Source organism: Chrysochloris asiatica, unplaced genomic scaffold (assembly GCF_000296735.1).
Source record: "Chrysochloris asiatica unplaced genomic scaffold, ChrAsi1.0 scaffold00017, whole genome shotgun sequence".
Lineage (NCBI taxonomy): Eukaryota > Metazoa > Chordata > Mammalia > Afrosoricida > Chrysochloridae > Chrysochloris > Chrysochloris asiatica.
The window spans coordinates 29291288-29317020 of NW_006408535.1; the positions used below are offsets into that span (position 1 = coordinate 29291288).

Consider the following 25733-nt stretch of genomic DNA (forward strand, 5'->3'; position numbering starts at 1 on the left):
TAAAGAAATCAAAGGAATCACACAGCAAAATGACAGCTATCAATTCATATCTACTGATAATTATACTGAATGTAAATGGATTAAATGCACCAGTCAAGAGACAGCGAGTTGCAGAATGGATAAGAAAACAAGATCCTTCAATACGGTGTCTATAAGAAACACACCTTACAAACAAAGACAAAAATAGACAAAATATCAAAGGATTGAAATATATATATATCAAGCTAACGGCAATCAAAAATGAGCAGAAGTGGCTCTTTTAGCCAGTGCCAAGTGTTGAGCATCTCCTGGGATAACTGGCACAAGCATCACAAGACAGGTACAAGAGAAAGCCCTGTTACAAGAAGTGGAAGTCTGAGCTGGGACACCAGACTGCCAACACTAAGATCTGCCCCCACTGCTGACACATAGTTTGGTTAGAGGAGGCAGCAAGAAGTACCAGGCCCTAAGTCTGCTGTGAGGGAACTTCTGTTGGGCTCAGGGTGTCGTACTTACAAAACAAGAATCGTTGATGTTGTCTACGATGCATGTAATCATGAGCTGGTCCACACCAAGATCCTGGTTGGTAAAAAACTGCTTCGTGCCTTGACAGTACACCTTATCGGCAGTGTAAGAGTCCATTATGCACTTGCCTTCAGCAAGAAGGGAGCCAAACTGACTCTTAGAGAGGAAGAGATATTAAACAAAAAGCAATCAAGAAAAGTCAGGAAAAAAATATAATGAAAAGAAAAAGAATGCAAACATCAGCTGTCTTCTGAAAGGGCAGTTCCAGCAGAGCAACCTTCTTGGTGTATCTCTTTAAGGCCAGGCCAGTGTGACCAAGCAGATGGCTATGTGCTAGAGAGCAAGGAACTAGAGTTCTATCTGAGGAAATTCAAGATCCAGAAAGGAAACTAAATCCTCCTCCCTCCCATCCAGCACATGTATTAAAGGTGTTTATTCTAAAAACAACAACAACAACAACAACAACAAAAAAAACTGAGAAGGAGTGGGACTATTAATCTCTGATAAAATAGACTTTAAGACAAAGAAAGCATTATATCATGGTTAAAGGGACAATTGAACAAGAGGACCTACCCATAATAAATATCTATTCTACTAATGAGTCTCAAAATACACAAATCAAACTCTAATAGAACTGAAGAAAAAAATAGACAATTATACAATACTAGTCGATTTAATACACCACTTTTGATGAAGGATGGAATAACTAGAAAGAAACTCAAAGAAGACCCAAAGAACTGAACATAGTCAACCAACTTAATCTCATATGCAGAGCACTCAAAGCAACAACAGTACAATATACATTCTTATCCATTGCATATGGAACATTCTCCAGAACAGACCATATTTTAGACCACAAAGCAAACCTCAATAACTTTGAAAACATCAAAATACTACATAGCATCTTCTCAGATTATGATGCTATAAAATTAGAAATCAGTAATAGGAACCGACTCGATGGCACTTAACAACAACAACAATAGGAAGATCAAGGGAAAGAAATCAAATACATAGAAATGGAATAACACCCTGCTTAAAAGCTACTGGGAAATAGAAGAAATTTTTTAATTTCTTGAATCCAATGAGAACAAAAACACAAAATACCAAAAACCTTAGGGCACAGCAAAGGCAGTGCTCAGAGGGCAATGTATAGCATTAAGCACACACATCCAAAAAGAAAGAATCAAAATCAACACCTTAGCCCAATATCTCCAACAATTAGAAAAAGAACAACAAAGTAAACCTATAGTCACCAGAGGAAAAGATTAGAGCAGAAATAAAATTAAATAGAAAAGAGAAAAACAATAGAAAGAATCAACAAAAGAAGAAGCTGGCTCTTTGAAAGGACTAATAAAATCAACAAACCATTCCAAATCTAACAAAAGAAAAGGAGAAGATACAAATAACATGAGTAAGAAATTATATGGGTGATATCACACAGAACAAATAGAAATAAAAAGGAGAATAACAGAATACTACAAAGACTTGTACTCCAACAAATTTGAAACTCAAGAAGAAATGGACACATTTCTAGAAACACATGACCCACCTAAACAAACATAGACAGAAGTAGAAAACTAGAACAGGAGTCCTGGTATGGCACTGTGGGTTAGCAAGGTAGGCAGTTCAAGCCCACCAGCTGGCCCTTGGAAACTCTATATAGGATCGCTATGGGTCAGAACCAACTTGAGGGCACTTAACAACATAACAAGAGAAGAAATTTATTAACCAATTTTTTTAAATTCCCAACTGAAAAAATTCTAGGCCCAGATGACTTTACTGATGAATTCTACCAAGCATTCAGAAAGGCGTTGACACCAGTTCTACTCAAACTATTCCAGAATATAGAAAAAGGATGAAAAACTTCCAAATACAGTTTATGAAGCAAGCCTAATCCTGATACCAAAACTAGGCAGAAATCACTTTAAAAAAAAATTACAGACCAATATAAGAAGATTTTCTGTAAGAAAATTATAGACCAATATCCTTCATGAATACAGATGCAAAAATCCCGAATAAAATCCTAGCCAATAGAATCCCACAGTACAAAATAATACATCATGACCCTGTGGGATTCATACCTAGTATGAAGGGATGGTTCATTATTAGAAAAACAATCAACATAATCAACCACATAAATAAAACAAAGGGAAAACACACATGATCATATCAATTGATGCAGAGAATTCATTTGACAAAATCCAACACTCATTCCCGATGAAAACACTTAACAAAATCGAAGGAGGTTCCTCAATATAATTAAGGGCATATTCGCAAAGTGGCAGCATCAATGGGCTCAAGTGTAGCAACGATAGTGAGTTTGGCCTAGGATCAGGCAGTGTTTCATTTTGCTGTGCATAAAGTCGCTATGAGTCAGTACCGACTCGATGGCACCTAACAACATACAAAATCAACAGTTAACATTAGTCTGAATGGTAAAAACTGAAAACATTCCCCTTATGAACAGGAACCAGATAAGAATGTCTTTTATCACCACTTCTATTCAATATTGTGCTAGAATTCTTAGCCAGAGGTATAAAGCAAGATAGGGAAATCAAAGGCATCCAAATTGGAAAGAAAACATAAAACTCTATTTGCAGATGAAATGATCATATACATAGAAAATCCCAAAGACTTGGCAAGAGAATTATTGGATGAAGATAAGTGAAGTGTACACAGGGAGGTATATATGGGCTTAAGAGGACAGAGGCAAATAAAAATAAATACACAACCTTGGAACAACAGTGTTCTGTAAGTAGATACTTAGATTGAGACACAGGCTGAATGAGAAATGGAGGAAGAGTGGGTCCCACAAATGTATAAGAGTTTGAGAGAGGATATTTGTAAATGAGTATTTACCTTTCCTGCAAACATAACTATGATGAAAAATTCCTAGATGTTATCAAACATCTTAAGGCAATGAGTTGATGATCCTGGGGGCTCAGGATCATAGTATCAGGGGACACCATGGTCAGTTGACATAACACACTCTACAAAGACATATTCTACATACTGCTTGGGTGGGTGGCATCTGCGATTTTGAAAGTTCATGAGCAGCTGTCTAAGGTGCAGCTATTGGTCTCTCCATGTGTGGAAGAAATAAGAGTGATAAGAATTAAAGAAGTTTGGAATCAATTAGTCCAGTGGACTAATGAAAAATGTGAACATTAGTGTCTATGGCTCTAAGACCACAAGAACTCGACAGTGCCCGGCTTCCACTACCAACTACCCTGAAATGGATCATGTTACAGGATTCTGAATAGAGTGGGAGAAAATGTGGAACAAACCTCAATATTATTTAATTTAAAAATAAATAAAAGACTGGGCTTACTGGTCACAAAGAGATAGGAGGAACCTGAGACCTATCGTCCTCCTCAACCACCCTTCAGGCCTGGAAAGGAACTCACCCCGTGGCCCAGGTTTTTAGTCAAGTAGTAGATAGGCATATAGTGGGAACAACAATACTAGTAAATGTTATTAGGTACCATCGAGTCGGTACCGACTCATAGCGACCCTACGCACAACAGAACAAAACACTGCCCAATCCTGGGCCAGCCTCACTACTGTTGCCATGCTTAAGTCCATCGATGCTGCCAGTTGGCCAATCCATCTCATTGAGGGTCTTCCTCTTTTTCTCTGACCCTCCACCTTACCAAACATGATATCCTTCTCCAGAGACTGGTCCTTCCTGACAAGAAGTCTGAAGTATGAGAAACGAAGTTTGGCCATCCTGGCCTCCAAGGAGCACTCTGGCTGCACATCTTCCAAAATGGATCTATTGGTTCTTTTGGCAGCCTATGGCACTTTCAATATTCTCCTCCAACACCACAACTCAAAAGCATCAATTCTTCTACGGTCTTACTTATTCACTGTCCAGCTTTTGCATGCATATGAGGTTATTGCAAATACCATGGCTTGGGTCAGGCGCACCTTAGTCCTCAAGCTGACATCTTTGCTTTTCAACACTTCAAAAAGATCTTGTGAAGCAGATTTGCCTAATGCAATACGTCCTTTGATTTCTTGACTGCTGCTTCCATTGAGTGTTGATAGTTGATCCAAGAAGAATGAAGTCCTTTACAACTTCAATCTTTTCTCCGTTGATAAGAATGTTGTTTATTGGTCCAGTGGTGAGGATTTTTGTTTTCTTTACATTGAGATGTAATCCACATCGAAGGCTGTGCTCTTTGATCTTCATCAGTAAATGTTTTAAGTCCTCTTCACTTTCAGCAAGCAAGGTTGTATCATCTGCATATCACAGGTTGTTAATGAGTCTGCCTTGAACCCTGATGCCACGTTTTTACTCATAGAACCCAGCTTCTTGGATTATTTGCTCAGCATACAAGTCGAATAAGTATGGTGAAAGAATACAACCTTGTTGCATACCTTTCTTAATTTTAAAACATTCAGTGTTCCCATGTTCTGTTCAAACAACTGCTTCTTGGTCCAGGTACAGATTCCTCATGCTCACCCTGAAATGGTCAATCATTCAAAATCAAAAGGGCAACATATGCCTAAGGACAAAGTTGAAAGGAACGTAGAATGCAAATAGGAACCACAGGGAGGAAGCAAGCTAACTGTTGTTGCAGGAAGGGGATTGTAATCATTGAGATAAAAACAGAGTGTATGATTTGTTGAATGTAAAGTTGATGATATTGTTGTTGAAGATAGTCTCTTCAACAAATGATACTGGCAACACTGTAAATCTATTTGCCAGAAGAATGAAACATCCATATCGCACACTATATACAAAAATGAACTCAATGTGGATTAAAGACCTAAATGTAAAACCTAAAACTATAAAGATGATCAATGAAAAAATAAGGACAAATTTAGGGGCTCTAATACAATCATAAATACCTTATCAAAAACAATGGAAAACACACAAACAGAAGACATAATAGATGACTAGGATTTCCTCAAAATTAGACATTTATGTTCATCAAAAATTTCACCAAAAGAATTAAGAGAACCCACAGACTGGAGGAAAATTTTTTGCCAATGATACATCAGACTTTCTAAAATATACAGAACACTTACCACCTCATCAAGAAGATAAATAATCCAATTAAAAATGGGCAGAGGATACATACAGACACTTCACCAAAAACATTCAGGTGGCCAACAATCATATGTAGAAATGTTCTCAATCTTTAGCCATTGTTGTAATTGTTAAGTACTGTCCGGTCAGTTCCAACTCATAGTGAATCTGTATAGGATTTCCTAGGCTTTAAATCTTCACAGGAGCAGAAAGTCTTCTCTTTCTCCCATAGAGTGACTGGTGGGTTTGAACCGCCAACCTTGTAATTCACAGTCCAGTGCTTACTGTATGGAGCTGCTGCACTTCCTGAGATATCATCTTAAGATGGCATTAATACCAAAGTTAAAAAAGAAAAATACAATAAATGCTGACAAGGATGTGGAGAGACTGGGACCTTCCTAAAATGCTGGTGGGAATGTAAAATGGTGTAACTACTGTTGTCAAGGACTTCATTCTTCTTGGATCAACTGTCAACACTCGTGGAAGCAGTGGTCAAGAGATCAGACGACGTATTGCATTGGGCAAATCTGCTGCACAGAAACTTTTTAAAGTACTGAAGATCAGAGATGTCAGCTTGAGGACTAAGGTGTACCTGACACAAGCCATGGTGTTTTCAATAACCTCATATGGATGCGAAAGCTGGACAATGAATAAGGAAGATCATAGAAGAATTGATGCCTTTGAGTTGTGGTGTTGGAGGAGAATACTGAAAGTGCCATGGACTGCCAAAAGAACTAATAGATCTGTTTTGGAAGAAGTACAGCCAGAGTGTTCCTTGGAGGCCAAGATGGCTAAGCTTCGTCTCTCCTGCTTTGGACACATTGTCCAGAGAGAACAGTCGCTGGAGAAGGATGTCATGCTGGGTAAGGTGGAGGGTCAGAGAAAAAGAGGAAGACCCCCCAACGAGATGGATCAGCCAGGTGGCATCATTGATGGCGTCAAGTGTGGCAGCAGTAGTGAGGCTGGCCCAGGATCGGACATTGTTTTGTTCTGCTGTGCATGGGGTCGCTATGAGTCAGTTCCGACTCTATGGCACCTGACAGCAACAACAACAACAACTGTTAAAAATGGTATGGTGCTTTCTCAAAAATTTGTAAATAGAAATACCAGATGACTCAGCAGTCCTTCTACTTGGTATATATTCTCAAGAAATAAAGAGATATGACACAAATAAACATATGCACATCCGTGTTCATTGCAGCACTGTTCACAATAGCAAAAATTTAGCAACAGCCTAAATACCCAACAACAGAAGAATGCTTAAACAACCTTTGATACATACATGCAATTTAATATTACTACTCAACATTGAAGAATTAACAATGAAGCTGCAAAACACCTGATAACATGGATGAACCTGGAGGACACTATGTTGAATGAAATTAGTCAATCACAAAAGGACAAATATTGTATGAGACTACTGTTATAAAAGGAGTCCTGGTATGGCGCTGTGGATTAATGCACCAGACTGCAAAGCCATTTGAACTGCAAGGCCGGTGGTTCAAGCTCACCAGCTGCTCCTTGGAAACCCTATACAGGATCGCTATGGGTCAGAATCGACTCGACGGCACTCAACAGCAACAACAACTGTTATAAAAAGTTAAGAAAAAAATTTTCTTGATAAAAGAAACATTCTATGATGGTTATCAGGGGTGGGAGAGAAGGGAAACTATCGACTAGCTAAATGGTAGACACATACTAACTAACTTGAGTGGGTGAGAAGGAAATATCTAAGAGGAAAGTTGGCAGAGGAAAGATGAAGCTAGAAGAGGGCACAGGAGGAATGCAAGAGTTAAAGTGAATAGTGGTAAATACTGTTAACTGATGCGGCATGGAGGGAATGGCTATCATTGTAATGAAACGAAGTATATATGTTGAATGTAAAACTGATGATCTCCTCTGTAAACCTTCACTCAATTCACAATAAAAATGTTTTTTTAATTAATAAATATCAAAAAGCTAAAAAAGAAAAAAAGAAATGAAAGGACACATTGCATTGGGCAAGTCTACTACAAAAAATCTTTTTAAAGTGTTAAAAAGTAAAGATGTTACTCTGAAAACTAAAGTGTTCCTGACCCAACTCATGTTATTTTCAATCACTTCACATGCATGTGAAACCTTGACAAAGAATAAGGAAAACCTAAGAATTGATGCCTTTAAATGACAGTGTTGGTGAAGAATATTAAATATGTCATATACTGCCCAAACAAACAAATCTGTCTTGGAAGAAGTACAGTAAGAACGTTCCTTAGAAGTGAGGATGGAGACATTCTCTTATATACTTTGGACATGATATCAGGTGGGACCAGTCCCTGGAGAGGATGTCATGCTTGGTAAAGTAGAGGATCTTGGAAAAAGAGGAAGACCCTCAAGGAGATCAACAATGAGCTCAAACATAGCAAGGATTATGAGGATGGCCTAGCACTGGGCAGTGTTTTGTTCTGTTGTATGAAAGGTCACTGTGAACCAGCTCTATGGCACCTAATAACTTTAAAGATGTGAAAAAATGCTAAAGAGATGCTGAAGAAAAACTTAATTCTGCCTAAGGGAGGAAAGAAAAGACTCAACTCAAGATTCCACTCAATCTTGAAAGGAAAAATTTGCCAGGCAAAAGCAGCAGAGAGGTACTCCAGCAAGAAGACAAGAGGTGAATCAACCGCTACTCAGGCAGGGGCACGCCCTACTGCAGTCTGGCCACAAGGGAGCAGCAAAACATTAGGAGCTGCTGCAGATTAGAAATTCTAAGGAGAGCCAAATAGACCTTGAAATCATCACATGAATCCTTAAAGGAGTTTCTTCCCAGATTGGACTGACTGAATCATTCAGAAAAAAAATTTTAAAAGCTTAGGGCACTGGGAGAAAAGGTTTGTCTTAAATAAAGACCAAGCCCAACCCACTGTCACTGAGTCCATTCTGACTCATAGTAACCCTGTTGTTGTTGTTAGGTGCTATGGAGTTGGTACCGACTCATAGTGACCTTATGCATAGCAGAACAAAACATTGCCCAGTCCTGGGCCAACCTCATAGTTGCTGCCATGCTTGAGCCCATTGATGCTGCCACTTTGCCAATCCATCTCGCTGGGGATCTTCCTCTGACCTTCCACCTTACCAAACATAATATCCTTCTCCAGCAACTGGTCCCTCCTGACAATATGTCTGAAGTATGAGAGACAAAGTTTGATTATCCTGGCCTCCAAGGAGCACTCTGGCTGCACTTCTTCCAACACAGATCTGCTTGTTCTTTTGGCAGCCCAAGGTACTTCAGTATTCTCCAACACCAGAACTCAAGTGCATCAATTCTTTTACCCTATAGGACAGGGTAAAACTGCTCCTTAGGGTTTCCAAGACGAAATCTTTACAGGAGTGGTCAGTCTCATCTTTCTCTCCTGCGAGCAGCTGGTGAGTTTGAACTGCTGACCTTGCAGTTAGTAGTCCAAAAGTTCTATTCCACCAGTGGTCCTTAAACAAAGAATATGAGTCCCTTAAAGATTTGTACACATAATAATAAAAGAACAGTTCTCTATTAAATTGAAAGTGTATGTCTAATGTGAGAGTATACTCTTTACCTGACTTAATATTTACCATGAACCAGACACTTTTCTCAACACTTTACAAATATTCACTTACTCCTTATAATGACCCTATCAGATAAGTACAGTTATCATCCCTATTTTTCAAATGGGGAAACTGAGGCACATGGCCAGAAATACTTAAGTAGGAAATTGTAGAGTCTTTTGGGGTACCTATTTAACCAACAGTTCCAGTCAGAGATCTGGAATTTACAAGTATAAGAGACAACCTTCCTAAGAAATCAGCAGTCCTTCTCTAAATGCCAGTCACTATTGGAGCACTTGTGTGGTGCTGTGGGTTAATGTGCTGGACTGCAGGGTTGCTTTGAACCGTAAGGTTGGCAGTTCAAACTCACCAGCCACTCCTCAGAAACCCTATACAGACAGGGTCACTATTAGTCACTACTTACTGGACAGCATTTAACACCACCATCCAGTCACTGTTAACTATGTTGCCTTAAGAACACATTACCTCACTCTTGTTTTTTCTTCAAAAATTAAATAACAGGATTAGTTTCAATTCTTTTATCCATCAACTGTAGACTAGACCCTGTGGGCTGTGCCATGTGCTATGGACACAAAGACCGACAGGAAGTAGGCCCACCTTTAAGGAGCTCAGGATGTGGAGAGAGAGCCATAAGCCAGCAATTTTAATAGAGTATGACAAGTGTTTTCTGAGAAGCTGGGAGAAGCAGCTTCTCTGTGAGGTAGTCTCCCTCCTATCTGGCAGGTGTGGAATTTGGGCAGGCAGTGTTAAAAAAAGGTTTCCCAGAGTAATTACTGGAAAGGTAGGAATTACCCAGGGAGAACAGGAGGGATGGGGTATCCAGGGGAAACAGGATGTGAAAACATAGCTTAAGCAAAGAAAACAAAGAGGTTCTGAGAATTCTGTAAGGACATCTTCAAACATTTTCTATTGATCTGCCTTTTAAGAGACTACTTTTCCTCCCCTGCATGTCTTAAGTGTCTTCTGAGAAGCCCCACAGACCTAATATAACAATCTCCCATAGGTGTCATTCAATCAGCATGTATTTGTTGAGTACCTACCTGGTAACTTACACAGATGTAAGATAGGCCTCAAAGTCTTGCAGTTTAGTTAGAGTCCACCCAGATCTGATAATGGGACTTATGAAATGCAGAAGCCTTGTTTGCCCATCTCTGATGCGATAAGACACCACCTATGAAACAAAGAATTCCTGCCACATACGTATTATATTGGAGTCCTGGTGTGGCACTTGCAGGATAATGCATGGGACTGACTGCAAAGTCAGTTTGAGTTGCAAGGTCAGCAGTTCAAACTCACCAGCCTTGGAAACAACATATTATATTAGGATCCCTAGTGTAGTGGGTTACGAGTTAAGCTGCTAACCACAAGGTCAGCAGTTCAAATCTTTGAGCTACTCCTCCGGAAAAGGAGGCTTTCTGCTCCCGTAAAGATTTAAAGCCTGGGAAACCCAATACAGGGTCTCATGAGTTGGGACTATATCCAAAGCACCATCTATTCAATGTTGCAGAGTATATTCCATTGTGTGCGTATACAAAGTTTATCCATTCTTCCATTGATGGGCACTTAAGCAGTCTCCATCTTTTTGCTATTGTGAATAGTGCTGTAATATATCTACTCATGTCCTCGCTCGTATTTCTTGTGGATATATACCAAGCAGAGGGAAAGCTGGGTCTTAAAGTATTTTTATTTCTAACTTTCTGAGGAAGCACCACACCATTTTCCAAAGTGGTTGAACCATTCATTTTACAGTCCCAACAGCAATGGACTAGAGTCCATTGTAATGTTGTGAAGTGCCATCGAGTCAGTGCCAACCCATAGTGACCCTGCATAGGGTTTCCAAGGAGCAGCAGGTGAGCTTGAACTGCCGATCTTGTAGTTCAAATGGCTTTGCAGTCTGGTGCATTAACCCATAGCGCCACACCAGGACTCCTTTGTTGTTGTGCCTTCAAGTCGGTTCCAACCCAGCAGCTGGTGAGCTTGAACCTCTGACCTTGCAGTTCAAACGGCTTTGCAGTCTGGCATATCAACCCACAGTGCCACACCAGGGCTCCTGGACTCCTTTAGAGAGATGTAAATCAAGACAAAAATGTGATATCATCTTACACCGACATTAATAGCGAAGTTCAAAACACAGACAACAACAAATGTTGCCAAAGGTGTGGATAGACTGGGAGTCCTGGTGTGGCATTGTGGACTAGTGTGCTGGACTGCAAAGTCAGTTTGAACCACAAGGTTGGTAGTTCAAGCTCATCAGTCGCTCCTTGGAAACCCTATAAAGGGTCATTATGGGTTGGAACTGACTCAGTGGCACTTAACAACGACAACAACAGCTAATGATCCTATCTTCGTTGGCTGCTTGAATGTCGTTCCTTGGTGAAATGTCTGTTCATGTCCTGTGCCTATTTTTTAATTGGGTTGTTTGTCTTTTTACTATAGAGGTGGTGTGGTTTTCTGTAAATTTTAGATAGCAGTCCCTTGTCTGTCTGATATGTTGTTGCAAAAAAACCCAAAAAACAAAAACTTCCCGTTCTGTGGTTCCCCTTTTCACTCTCTCAGCAAAATCTTTTAATGCATGTAAGTGTCTAATTTTTAGGAGGTCCCAGTCATCTATTTTGTCTTCTACTGTTTGTGAGGTTTTGATAGTGTCTGATAGTGTATGTATACCAGTATTACAGTCCCTAAGTTTGTCCCTATTTTTTCATTGATGATCTTTATAGCTCTAGGTTTTACAGTTAGGTCTTTAATCTATGTTGTTTATTTTTGCATATGGTGTGAGATATGGGTCTTGTTTCATTCTTCTTCAAATGGATTTCCAGTTTTGCTGGCACCATTTGTTGAAGATACTATCTCTTCTCCCTTAATGTGTTTTGGCCCTTTGTCAAAGATCAGTTGACTATGTGTGGATGGATTTACTTCAGGGTTCTCAATTCTATTGCATTGATCTATGTATCTTTCATTGTACCAGTACCAAGTTGTTTTGAGCAGTGTGGCTGTTGGCACTAATCTTTTAGTCGCAGGAGCTTCCAAAGTTTCCCACTTAGAAAAGCAGAGGAATTAGGATGAGGGATGGAGAGAGTTAGGAGGCAGTTCATTGTGAATGAGACAGGCTTCTTTCTGAGGCCTTAGAAAGATTTCCCTTACCCCAGATATCCATCTCTGGCACCCTGGGAAGAAGGCAGCTTTGGGTCTCGTGGTTCACATCCGACCTCCTGGCAGGAAACTGTAGATTTAGTCAACAACACTCAAATCTTGAAAAATAAGCAAAAGTGGTGGAGGGGATGTAGAGAGAGATAAACAGAGGAAAGCCAGAAACAAGTGAACCAGAGAAAAAGAGAGAAGACGGAAGACAGGATCCAGGGCAGACTCCAGGGAGATCCTGAAGGAGGATGTTGCTGCTGCTGCTGCTGCTGCTGCTATTCCTGACGACTGCCACAAGCAGATGTTTACATGATGAAACACAGAAGTCTGTGAATCTTCTCAGGCCCCCCTTCTCCAAACTTCTCCCAAATGTCCGTTCTTCCTTCCGCACCCTCCTTGGTTCTTGTAATCCACAGCCCCTCCGAATCCAAACCTATTATATTGGAGGTCCTGTATCAGATGGAACCTGGGATCCTGAAGGAAATGAGATGAAAGTGGATTCTCAAGCAGTGGCTGCAATAAATGAGGCCATTCAGCGAATCCAGAATATTCTAGCAGGTAAGGGAGGCAAAAGAAAGGGTCAGGGAGTATGAGGAGCAGAGAGGTCTAAGGGAAGAAGACTAACGGAGGAAAGGAACTGGAACTCTAAGATGATGAGATGAAACTTGCCACTTGTCTTGTTAAGTCTCTCCAGTGCAAGGACCTCTGCTTCTGAATCGAGACCCTGTTCAGTATTGCCATGCTGTCTGGGGAGACCCAGATACCCCAAATTACCACAGGTGAGGTCATGTCATTGAGCATTTGTTACCTTTTTAATGATACCCCTAAAATGTCTCCAGCTCACCTACAGATTTTCATTCTTGATAGGTGCAGCCTCTTGAATCCAGGTTACAAAGGAGAGAGTTGCCTAGGTGCAAAGGTGAGATCAACTTCTTAGACTTGGGGATCTGATGATCTCTAGACCTCTCTAAGACCAACAGCTCAACAATACTTAATGTGCTTTTAATTTTTTTGCCAAGGGGTAGGAATAAGGAATTAGGTTTAGGACTATGACTAGGTCTAGGCTAGATCTAGGACTTCATTTAGTATTAGGGCTATGGTTAGGACTAGATTAAGGGTAGAAGTTGGGTTACAGCTAAGAGGATTGGTCTATTTATGGGTTATAATAAATTAGGTTTATTTTTTTTCTTGAAATCTACTTGATTTCCTTTTCATTTGGAAGTTCTAAAATTACATTATTCCCTCTTTTTACTTTATGGGTTTTTTTGGTTATAAATTGGTATCTCTGGTTCCCTATTTTCAGTCTTGTAGGTTTGTTTTACTTTGAATATTTTTACATCTAGGTTGAGTTTTGGGCGATATTGTCCTGTATGTTAAACCAGGTTATCATCAGCTATTGTTGGTTCTCTATCCAAAGAACTCCCTTTAGTATTTTTTCTAAGGTTGGTCTGGTTTTTACAAATTCTTTTAATTTCTGTTTATCTGGAAATGTCCTAATTTCACCATCATATTTGATGGACAGTCTTGCTGGCTATAAGATTCTTAGTTGACAACTCTTTCAGACTTTTATCTATGCCATCCCATTTGTCTTCTTGTCTGCATGGTTTCTGCTGAAAAATCAGAGCTTAATTTTATTATTCTCCCATATAGGTAACTTTTCATTTTTCCTCAGCTGCTCTCAGAATTCATTCCTTCCTTGTCTTGGTTTTGAAAAGTTTGATTCTTTTTTTTTTTTTAATGTTTTATTGTGAATTATGTGATAGTTTACATGGGAGAACATTAGTTTTACATTCATCCTATCGTATATCATTTCATTGCCATGATTACAATCCCCTCCATGCATCCCTCCATGCATCATCAACCAACCAAAGGGTATACACTACAAGCTTGCCCCCGCCCCCCCCAGTCATCAGCACACAGTCCCTCTCCCTGTGTTTAAAGTCCCCAACTGCTCCATCTCTCCACGTCTTTGTCTCTGCCTCCATCTCAGACATCACTGCTTCTCTGGGTAGGGTCCTGCTCTCTGCTCTTCTCCCTTGATAGTCCCAGGGACCTTCACTCCTACACTGAAAAGTTAATTACTCCCCTTCTTGCTATAAAATATCTACCTTTACATTTCCAATCCTTACAATCAGTCCTGATAACAATTATTCACAATTGTATCACAAGAGACCTATCCGCATTTCATTTCGTCAGCCCCGCCTAAACAGATTGGATACTACTCAGTGGAAATTCTACCTTCCTCCACACCCTCTGGATCTAGGTTCCCTCTTGAAAGCTTGTAAGCCAGTCACTTCTTGCCTTTGTTAGCCCCCCACCCCCACCCCGGCCATTTGGGTAGCCAATGAAGTTTGATTATTTCTTGATTATTATCTTTTGGGATCTGTCCTATTTGTTGGCATTTGTTCAACTTCTTGAATGAATATATTCTTATCTTTCATTATGTTAGGAAAGTCTTCTTCCAACAACTCTTGTACAATTTTCTCTATCGCTTTGTCAGTTCCTGTTGTGGAATTCCAGTCACACGTAAGTTATTCCTTTTGATAAGTATCCCACATAAATCTTAGACTTTCTTCAGATACTTTTGTTCCTTTTTTTGATTGTTCCTCTAGCAGATGATTATTGAGAGATTTGTCTTTAAACTCATTAATTTTGTCTTCCCTTGATTCTACTTTTTTGCCTTTCAATGTATTAACTATTTCTGAAGTCTTAGTACTAATCTGCTGGTTTTCTTATTCCTGTTTTTCATTTTGTTCTTATAGTGTTTTCTTGAATTCTTCTCAAGTTTTGTCTGTGTTTGCCTTGATTTCATCTGCAATTTTCTTGACTGTTCTATCCATTGATGGTAACCAAGTATCATCCTTTTACATTTCTTATCAAGTAGTTCAGATGCCATTTCTGGTATTTTTATTTTCTGACTTTGCGTTTTGGTCACTTGTTTGAGGCACTCTGTCTTGTTTCTTTGTGTATACTACAATTATCTGTTTTCTTTGAGACATTGTGGTGTCATTGTATTTATATGTAAATGATGATTATAAGTTGGTGTGTTCTAAAGCACTCACCACCTGTCTTCTGGTGGATGTTATAGGCTGGAAGTGTGAATGCAGGTTTCTGTTAGCTATTTGTGTAGTGTTGTTCAGGGAGGGGTCATACCTTCACCTCCAGATACCAGGGGTAATATGTCTAGTGCCCAACCCCCAGGCAGAGCATAGGCTATGCAGAAGGATGACAAGGGCATGGCATTAACCTTGCTGCCAACCTTCAGCTGTGTCCTTTGCTTCTAGGCTGCTTCATCAACAGCCAGCCACAAAAGCTCAAGATGGCTACACCATTCCAGGACAACTAACTGCCTACCCATTTTCCTTCTCTTTTGCTGTTCCTCCTCCTGTTAAGCTTCTATTTCCAGTCATCACTCAATCCACCTCTCTGTACTATCTTCTGAAGCTCAGGTTTCCAGGATCATCATCATATCTGTTTTACTTCATCTCCCATGTCCTTGATGCTCAGTACATCTGTCTACTCCACCACCTTGCCCCAGAAGTCCTTAATGTGCTTTTTAACAATGCAGATTCATACCACAATTTAATAAATTAGACACTTCAGGGGACAGGATTAGATTCAGGACACTGTATTCTAACCCGTTGCCTAATGACACTGTTGCTAAGTGCTGTCAAGTTGGTACTGACTCATAGCAACCCTGTATAGGGTTTCCAAGGAGTGGCTGGTTAGTGGGTTTGAACCACTGACCTTGCAAGTAGCAGTCCAGTGCTTATCCTATAGCACTATACCAGGACACCAGAGACACTAACAGACTAAAATAGGCAGACGAAAAATAGACTCATTGTCCTCATATACCTAATGCCCAGGTTCTTACTGTCCTATCTCCCAGCCCATCTGCTAAGCTAGATGCTACATTTCAATCCCTGCCAGATTCCTGATGCCCATCTCCATGGTTATACTTTGTGGCCGGAGCAGGGTCCCCCACAAATGGTCCAGCCGGATGGGCCTGGGGTCCAAAACACTGATTTTCTTCTCTATGTGCGGGTTGCCCATACTTCCAAGTGCCACCAAGAGGTGAGATTTAAAGCAAATGATTTTCCCCTGTTCTGCCTCTCTTAATCCTAAATGTCATGGTGAGAAATAGAAATAAACTGCATAGAAATAAGTTTATTATTTATATATTATTATTAAATTGTACTTATTTGGGGTAAGTTGGAACATGCTGATAAAGTTTGGTGGGAGGTTAATAAAACACCCGTGCCATCCCTGAAGAGCCCCAGGGTACACTGGGTCTCTATTTTCAATAAGATTTCATCTGTTACCCCACTATGCCCGTTTCCACCACTACCTGTCCTGCCCTATTTACAGCCCTCTGTAATAGCTTATGCTGCCTGCTGCCAGCTGGATTCAGAAGACAGGCCTATTGCTGGTACCATAGTCTACTGTGCCCAACATCTCACCAGTCCCAGCCTCAGTTATGGTGACATTGTTATGGTGATTGCTGCATGATGAACATATATTAAGTATTATACACAAACAGGTTTGGAGCAGGGGAGGTAACTAAACTTTCTATGAAGTAGAAGAACCCATTGAAGATGGGATAGAAGGTATCTCAAAATCTAAGAGCTGATTTGGCAGAGATTGGTCAGTCCTGCTGCTACTCTTGTCCGATTACTGTTTGTCCTTAGGCCACACTACATGAACTGTTCCATACCCTGGGTTTCTCTGGACACCTTTTCAAGATGTGGAAGGATTGCCCTTTAGGACCCAGTGGTGAGAGGAATGAGGGAGGGCCTTCCCATATCAACCAGAGGGAATCACTATTTCATGAACTGTTCCGATTGTCTCTCACCCTTCCTAAGTTTCCTTCTCCTATTACCTTCTTCTATTTCTATATTCAGTGAGAGAGAACTGTTATACAAGGGCACAAGTGACAAGGAGAGACAAGTGGGGACAGCTGTTTCTTACCACCCCAACTGTTAGCCACAGCCTGGCCAAACACTTGGGAGTGCTAGGAGTTTCACTGGGTGCTCCCTTGGAAGAAGAGGTGAGAATGAGATTATGTTGTGATATTGGAAGAAAGAAGGGAGTAGCTAGGTAGCAACCAGATGTCTGCCAACTTCTTCAGTAGGGCCCTTTGTCCTCACACTGGGAAGCCAGACTGCTTCAGGGCTCTATAATGACTGCTACCTTTGATGGTGCCCAGCGTACTCAACTTGACCCAATCACTCTTGCTGCCTTCCAAGACTCAGGCTGGTACCAAGTCAACTACAGTGCTGCACAGGAGCTGGTATGGGGCCAAGGTGAGGAATAAAGGAAGAGAGTTGCAGAAGGGCACTCATGACCCAAGTAAGATCAGGGGAAACTGGGGGAAGTTGAAAGGGATTATTGTTGGGGACTTTGAACCCAGAGAGGGAGAGGGGCTGTGTGTTGACGACCAAGGGGCAGGCTTGCAGGGTATACTCTCTGGTTGGTTGACGATGTATGGAGGGGATTGTAACCATGGCAAGGTAACGTTAATATGATAGGACGAATGCGAAGCTAATATTCTCCCATGTAAACTATCATATAATTCACAATAAAGCATTAAAAAAAAAAAAAGATAAACGAGGGAAAAGATTTAAAAGAAAAAAAGGATTATTGGATGCAGGCTGCTATTGGGCAATTGAAGCTGTAAGCATAGCTGATACTCAAGTGATGGTTGAGATTTATTTGTTCTGAAGACTCTCTCTCTCTCTTAAGCAGGATCTGGCCTGGAATTTGGCTTGTTGACCACATGTGAAACTGACTCAAACTTCTTCTGTACTGGCAGGTTTGTGTGTTGTTTGAGGGTCAGTACGGCTGTCAGAGATATTAGTGTCACTCTATCATCTCTTCCACACAGTGGGCTGGGCTGCCACTATCTACACCTAGACAAGGGACACTGTTCCTCAGACCCCATGCTGGAAGGTTGCCGTATGTACAAGCCTTTAGTCAATAGGGTGAGTAGATTAGACAGCAGAAAATAAACCTGAGTGGCCTAGAGAAGAGTCAATTTCTAAAGCATCTACCTTCTACTCTCCCCTGCCCTTCAGAGTGAATGCTGGAAAAAGGAAAACGGATTCCCACCTGGGGCACAGAATCCACATGGGGAAATCTACCATTCCCAGAGTCGCTGCTTCCTTGCCAACCTCACTTCACAAAGATTCCCTAAGGACAAGGCCGTGCATCCCTCTCAGATCCTATCCCTCAAAGAAGAGGAAGAGCTCATGGGTCGCTGCTACTTACATCAATGTACAGAGAGGGGAGCATACAAGGTGCAGGTGGAGGGATCACCCTGGGTCTCATGCCTTCCAGGAAAGGCTATTCAGGTGTGTACTTTAAGTGGGATAGCTGTGGCACATTTGTAGAAAGAATTTCGATGTTCATTCATTTTTCACCAAGTATCAACTAAGTCCATGACCCTGACCTAGATAATACATTTGCTTAAGCAATAAATTAAGGAAGGTTATAATTATACCAAGCACTTCTGATGTGATGCTCTGCATCAGTACTGGACTTTGAACAAGGTTGGCAGATCAAACCCACCAGCTGCTCCTGGAAACCCTATACAGGGTCACTACGTCAGAACCGACTTGACAGCACTTAACAACAAACATAATGGTACCATGCTACATACTTCCTTGCAGATACCTGGATACTATGGTCTTCTTTTCTGTCCCCGGGGTCGTCTGTGTCAGACTAATGAAGGTGCCAATGTTACTCTTCCATTGATGATTCTTTCAACCCAAGACGTGCTATTGCAGTTCACTTTAGGATTAGCTGCCCCCCGAGACCACTCCCTGGGGAAGGAACATCGAGCAGAGCTGACAGAAGTAGTACTGCAGGCTCTGGTGAACAGAGGCGGCACTGGCAGGTAAAGGGATGGTTCAGGATGAGTATGAGTGAGGACAAATGCTAAAGTCTTTATTTCCTATCCCTCCTCTTTAGTCTTTCTGTTCATCCCTCTCCTGAACCTGCATGTTTCATGAGACATTCTTTTCCAGACTAAAGATCCAAATGTCCATTTAGGTGCTATTACCACAGTCCATCAATTACTGCTGATCTCGTGTTCACTGTGCATATGTGGAAGTCTCCTGGCTGCCAAGGGCCTTTAGTTGGTATGCTACACAGGAACTTGACCTTGAGTCTCCAAGAGAAGCCTCTACAAGTATATTATGGAGGAGTCAGCTTTACCACACAATACAAGTAAGTTAACAAAGTATTTCAGGCAACTGGTGAGACTAAAATGATCACTTAGGAGAATCACTGTCCATGCTGCTCCCCTCTTCCCTGCCAATAATGGTGTTTCCTCATCTCTAGGATGAAAGGATGCTAGAGTCCCCTTCTTTTACTAAGCACTACCCAAGCATCTTGTCTAGTTACCAGTTTTGACTCTTCCTTTAAGTTACTTTCTTCATTGCCAAATTAAATCTGTTTCTCAAATTTAAGTTGCTGAATTAATGACCTGGATTTTGGCTGCATTCTTACTTTCAGGTTCTATATTCCCCCTTGTATTTCCTGTTTAGATTAATATTCGTGTGGATAACAGTTTCATGAATTTTATATAGTAAAAGTAAAGACAGTCACTGCCTAAGCCAATGCACTATTTTAGACCAATTATCTTCCACATTCTTAGGTTGCTGGCTACCTCGGACCCTAATCATTCCATGACCCATGTAGGTGTGTCTATGGGACTTTGCCTAATGCTGCTCATCCTGATGGGTACACTGGGAACTATAGCCTATCAGAAACGAGCTACCTTTCAGGTGGTACCATTTGCTCCTTATCATTCACCAGCACTTCAAGGCACAAGTGGTCCAGTTGGAGGAATAAGGGGGGTATGATGATACCCCGAACATGAGAGGAGTAGGGTAGAGGTTTATTTCTTGGAAAACAACTTAGTGAAAAGTCTATCTAGTATCTAGACTTGTTTTACTTTCTCACAATGCCTTTCTCAAGAAAAAAAAGACTTATGAGTCTGAGTATCTGTTGTTTATTTTGACATAAAAAATAAACTCTCCAACCTATAAAGAGTCACTTATTTTTACATTATTGTAAAATTACAAATAAAAACACCTGCTAACAGTTCCAAAGATATCACATACACTTTGGGAAAAAAACAAACACATTTGCTATTTGGATTCAATGGAAGAGAGAATAACCAACTATCTCTCTGATTGTCCCTAACTTTACTAAATCATCACTGGGAAAGTTAGCAGTGAGGATGTCACATAGTTATAACAGGAGGGTTCTACTTTATAACCCTCATGAGCTAGTAGTAGGACAAACTTGAATTACATTTTGGTTCCTTTTGGATATAGTTGCAAAAGGAGCCATCAAATTCTTAGGGGCTTGATGTCTCTCAGAAAGAAGCAAGCTAGGAGGGAGACTGATGATTGTGTTTACTTAGGTGAAAAACATTGACACTGACATTAGGAATGCAGTTGATATGCTACTGTTAACACGACATATCTGTGCTGTCATCGAGTTCAGTCAGCTGATCAGGTTACTATCTCTAGATCTTTGAGTGGCATATCTGAATTGAGGTCTCACGGTAAAATTGTATCTTAAACTCCAGTTCTAGTTGTCTTCTTTGGTTTTAATGTTTATTAGTCCTTACCAGCTGTAGCAGCCACAGCTTGGTAAAACTTTGCCACGAAGTCTGGCTCACTGACCTCCAGCAGTCTGACAAATTCATTGCGCTCCTGCTCGGCCCAACCTCGAAACCACTGATCCCAAAGTCGTAGCTGGCACTCAAAGATACAAGGTGGTCGGCTTGCCCCAGACACAGTAAGCTGCTCCAGACCATGTAGTAGTGGCTGTAATTTTCCTGGCACTGCCTTAGCCACCAGGTCCTGTAAGAAACGTTCCCGCTGGGGACCTGACCAACTTGCAAACCAATGTAGAATACACTTCATCTCCTGGGATGTAATGTAAGACATTGGAGGAGGGGAAGCATTAGTAATCGTGTCTGGCACTGAGGGTAAAGGAGAAGGCAAGGATAGTGGTATTGAAGATGATGATTTCAGTGGCATCCTGAAATGAAAAAAGCAGTGTTATAGACTCTCTGGATAAAGCAAAAAAAAGACAACTCTTCAACAACAGGCAGGAGCTGAATCTAGCTCAATAATTAGCATTTATATAGAAAATTACTTTTCACCAATTCAATTTACAGGAAAACAACAGATTATCAACTTCCTTAGAGGAATCACCATAGAATAACAATTTTATATTTGCCAACCTTCCCCTCTCTCTCAAATCTACTACCCTCCCCAGCCAACGCCTCCATCTTTCTTATAAAGACTCTAAAAACTGTCAGTGTCTGGCTCATTCTTTCCCTCCTATTTATACCATACTTCAGAATGGGTAAATGACACCCCCCCCCATGGCAAAAAAAAAGACCCAACAATGACTAGTGGTGTCCCCAAATGTTGCTAAGTGCAGTTGAGTTGGTTGAGACTCATAACAACCCTGTATAGGGTTTCCAAGAACAGCTGGTGGGTTTGAACTGCTGACCTTGTGGTTCACAGTCTACCACTGATCCTACAGTGCCACATCAGAAAAAAAGCACACAGGTTTTAATCTAGTTTAAGCAGTTAATCCAGGCCTATATTCTAATCATTATGGAGCTATAGACAGTGAAAAAGGAAAAAAACACCATGTATGATGAAAGAGCTTTCTTTGCTTTGTGCATTGTTATCATCTGCTGTTGACCCAGTTAGAGAGACTCCTGACAATCCAAAGGGATTGGACTGCTGTAATCCACAGGGTTTCTACTGCCTTGATTTTTTTGGAAGCAGAACTCCATACTGTTGTACATGTATGACAATTCATGTTACTGAAAATCTTCCTTAGTGTTTAGAATAGTATCTACTGATCCCCTCTGATTGATCTTACATCATTAATGCAACTGGAGTCCTAGTGTGGCATTGTAGGTTAAGTATTGGACTATTGGCCCTTCAAACCCACCAACCACTTGTTGTTAGATGAGTTGGTTATGACTCATCTTATGTACAACAAAATGAAACACTACCTGGTCCTGACCCATCCTCACAGTCATTATGCTTGAACCATTGCTGCTGCCACAGTGCTAATCCATTTCATTGGGGTTCTTTCTCTTTTTCACTGACCCTCCACTTTACCAAGCATGATGGCCTCCAGGAACTGGTCCCTCTTGGTAATATCATCTGAAGAATGAGATAAAGGCTCTCCATCCTGGTATATTTCTTCCAACAAAGACTTATTTATTCTTCTGATAGTCTATAATTCTTTTAATTCTTCAATACCTCAACTAAAATACATCAATTCTATGATCTTCATTAGTCACTATCTAACTTTCACATACTTACGAAGCATTTGAAACTACCATGGCTTGGGTCAGGTCTACCTTAGTTCTCAAACTGTTATCTTTACGCTCAAACACTTTAAGAAGATCTTGTGCAGCAGATATGCCTAATGCAATATGTCATTTGATTTCTTGACTGCTGCTTCCTTGAGTTGACTGTGGATCTGAACAAAATGAAGTCTGTGACAACTTCAATCTTTTCTCCATTTTTCAAGATGTTATGTACTGGTCCAATGGTGAGGATTTTTGTTTTCTTGACATTGAGGTGCAATCCATACTGAAAACTGTGGTCTTTCATCTTCATTAGTATTTTAAGACCTCTTCACTTTCAGGAGGCAAAATGGTATCATCTCCATATCACAGGTTGTTAATGTTCCTCCATTTTTCATGCTATGTTCTTCTTCATATAATCCTTGGGTTATCTGCTCAGCATTCAAGATTGAATAAATATGTCATAACAATACAACCCTGACATAACACCTTTCCTGATTTCAAACCATTCAGTGTCTCCTTGTTCTATTGAAATTGCATCTTGGTGTATGTACAGATACCCCATAAGCACAAGTAAGTATTCTGGAATACTCATTTTTTACAATGTTATCTATAGCTTGTCATGATCCATTCAGTAAAAAAAAAATCTTTGCAGTCAATAAAGCACAGGTAAACATCTTTCTGGTATTCTGATTTTAGCCAAGATTCACCTGATGTCAGCAATGACATTCCTTGTTCCCCATCCTTCCATCCTCTGGCAGCAGTTCCCTTGTCAATGTACTGTCGCAGTTGTTTTTGAATTATCTTTAGCAAAATTTTACGTGTATGTGATAGATATTGTCCTATGATTTCCACACTCCGTTGGGTCACCTCTCTTTGGAATGGCTACTAATAGGGATCTCTTCCAAACAGCTGACCAGGTGCTGTCTTGCAAAGTTCTTGGCATAGATGAGTGGGTACCTCCAGTGCTACATCAGTTTGTTGAAAGATTTAAATTTGTATTTTATCAACTCCCAGAGTCCTGTTCTTTGCTAATGTTTTCAGTGCACCTTCCACTTCTTCCTTCAGCAACACTGGCTCTTAATCATTCGCTATCTCTTGAAATGGTTGAACACTGATCATTTCTTTTTGGTACAGTGACTATGTATTCCTTCCATCTTCTTTTGACGTTTTCGGCATTATTCAACATTTTGCCCACTGTTATTTGTTAAGGCTACTGAGTCAGTTACAATTCTAGTCAGTTACAATAGCAATCCTATGGTTGGGTTTGCAAGGAGCCGCTGGTGAGTTTGAACCACCAACCTTGTGGTTTAACCCAGTGCCCTACAAGTAGAGGTTTTAATTTTTTTTTCAATTCTTTCAGCTTGAGAAATGCTGAATGTGTTCTTCCCTTTTGATTTTCTAACTCTAAGTACTTGCACATTTCATTATAATACTGTGTCTTCTTGATGATGTCCTTTGAAATTTTCTGTTCAGCTTTTAACCTACTCATTTCCTCTATTTGCTTTAGCTTGTCTACACTAGAGAACAAATTTCAGAGTCTCTTTTGACATCCATTTTGGTCTTTCCCTTCTTTCTTCTTAATGACCTTTTGCTTTCTTCCTGTATGATGTTCTTGATGACATCCCACAACTCTCTGATTTTCCATCACTAGGGTCTAATGCATCAACTCTGTTCTTGAGATGATCTCTAAATTTAGGTGGGATATGTTCAAGGTCATTATTTTGGCTCTCATCGTCTTGTTTAAATTTTCTTCAACTTCAGCCTGAACTTGCATGGAAAGTTGTTATTCCTTGGAAACTCTATAAAGGGTCCCTATGAGTAGGTACCAACTCAATGGCACTTAACAATGCAACTGGAAAATAAGCCAACACAGAACATTTTCAGGTCTCAGAGTTTGAATCTCTTAACAATGAAAACCTGAAACTACTTGTGTATGACCTATTTTATTGTTTGTTTCTTCTGTTGAAAACTGAATGATTTGTAGCACAAAGAAAAAAAAAAGGCACACATTTTTAAAATCTAGCTCAAAGAAGTTGATTCAGGCCTATATGCTAATAGTTCTGGAACTTTCAACTGTGAAAAAGAATTGACATCAGTACTAAATCTGGGGTGGCAGTGGGGGTGGGATGATCTTTTTCACAACGTCTCTGTAAGAAGCAGTCCCTCTTAAAGGAACTTACTATTTAGGGAAAGGGTGCACTTGGCACGGCTTCAAGGACAAAACTCAAATTCAGTGTCATTTACTTAAATTCCAAATTAGTTACCTCGTTTTCTTCTGCTTCTGCCCACCTTGTAAACATCTGGGTAACCCCGGTTAGTTTAATGCCCTGGTGCACAAGTGTTTTGGCCCGTTAAGGACGTCGACAATGAGGCTTGCATTCGTATTACGTTAGCTAATGTAAAGAAAAAAACCTAAAATTTGGCTGAGAATCAAACACATTGGTCTAAAGACGCGGTGCTGCCACCTGACCACTTTAGACGGAAAAGGACCCAGCATTTTGAGGTTCCCAAAGAGCAACGTAGCCTTACAGGGGAGTGGCGAAGACTCGGTTATGAGGGTGGCATGCTAATGGTGATCTGCAAATTCCGTGCCAGACCCGGCCCAGGTTGGGGCTCCTACCCGACTTACCTCCTTTTCTTCTTTTAGAGTGTACCCGAACACCGTCACAAGAGTCCCTGAACTCCGAGTACCGCCGCCGCTTCCATATTTCCTGAAAAACCTAAGCAGGGCCAGCTAGGCAGCCCACGTACTTCCGGTCTCGGAACAGCCCAGAAACCCAAGCGCCTCAGCGCCGCAGCCCCAGGACCGGAGATAGCCGATTAAATCCGATTTTGGTTATGCCAGAGTCGAGGGCTTCCGAATAGATTCGGTTCAAAGTCCCGGTAAGACGAAGATAACCGAACTCTGAAAACAGGATGGGGGGGGAAGTTGCGTGAGACGATAGAAAGAACCGATTGGTGCCGATGTGGAGACGGAAGCACCCGAACAGCTTCGGAGGAACCCGGGGAGTTCTGAGTGGTAATCGAGGGGTTGACTATGGCAGTGGGCGGGGTCAGCTGGGTACGTTCAAAGGGCGTTGGCGGAAATTACCGAAGATGCCCGAAGCCGTCGGGACG

At 40.8% G+C, this 25733-nt stretch overlaps 2 protein-coding genes and 1 pseudogene across 2 annotated transcripts in view; 2 read left to right on the forward strand and 1 right to left on the reverse strand.

Moving 5' to 3' along the window:
- The first annotated feature begins 240 nt into the window (after positions 1-240).
- Positions 241-897, forward strand: LOC102816287 (annotated as a pseudogene).
- Positions 898-20886: 19989 nt separating this feature from the next.
- LOC102819821 (chromosome unknown open reading frame, human C14orf119) lies at positions 20887-21312 on the reverse strand. The gene has a single exon (XM_006835441.1). It carries the CDS (start codon positions 21310-21312, stop codon positions 20887-20889), a length of 426 nt encoding a protein of 141 aa, XP_006835504.1.
- A 4268-nt stretch (positions 21313-25580) lies between these two features.
- Positions 25581-25733, forward strand: part of ACIN1 (apoptotic chromatin condensation inducer 1) — a 44351-nt gene continuing 44198 nt past the window's right edge. Inside the window, 1 exon segment of the mRNA XM_006835442.1 lies at positions 25581-25733. Coding sequence (XP_006835505.1) covers positions 25581-25733 — 153 coding nt within the window.

What these genes read in the sequence shown, in the direction of transcription:
- LOC102819821 (XM_006835441.1), bottom strand. Translation starts at nt 21,312, where the DNA reads ATGCCACTGAAATCATCATCTTCAATACCACTATCCTTGCCTTCTCCT.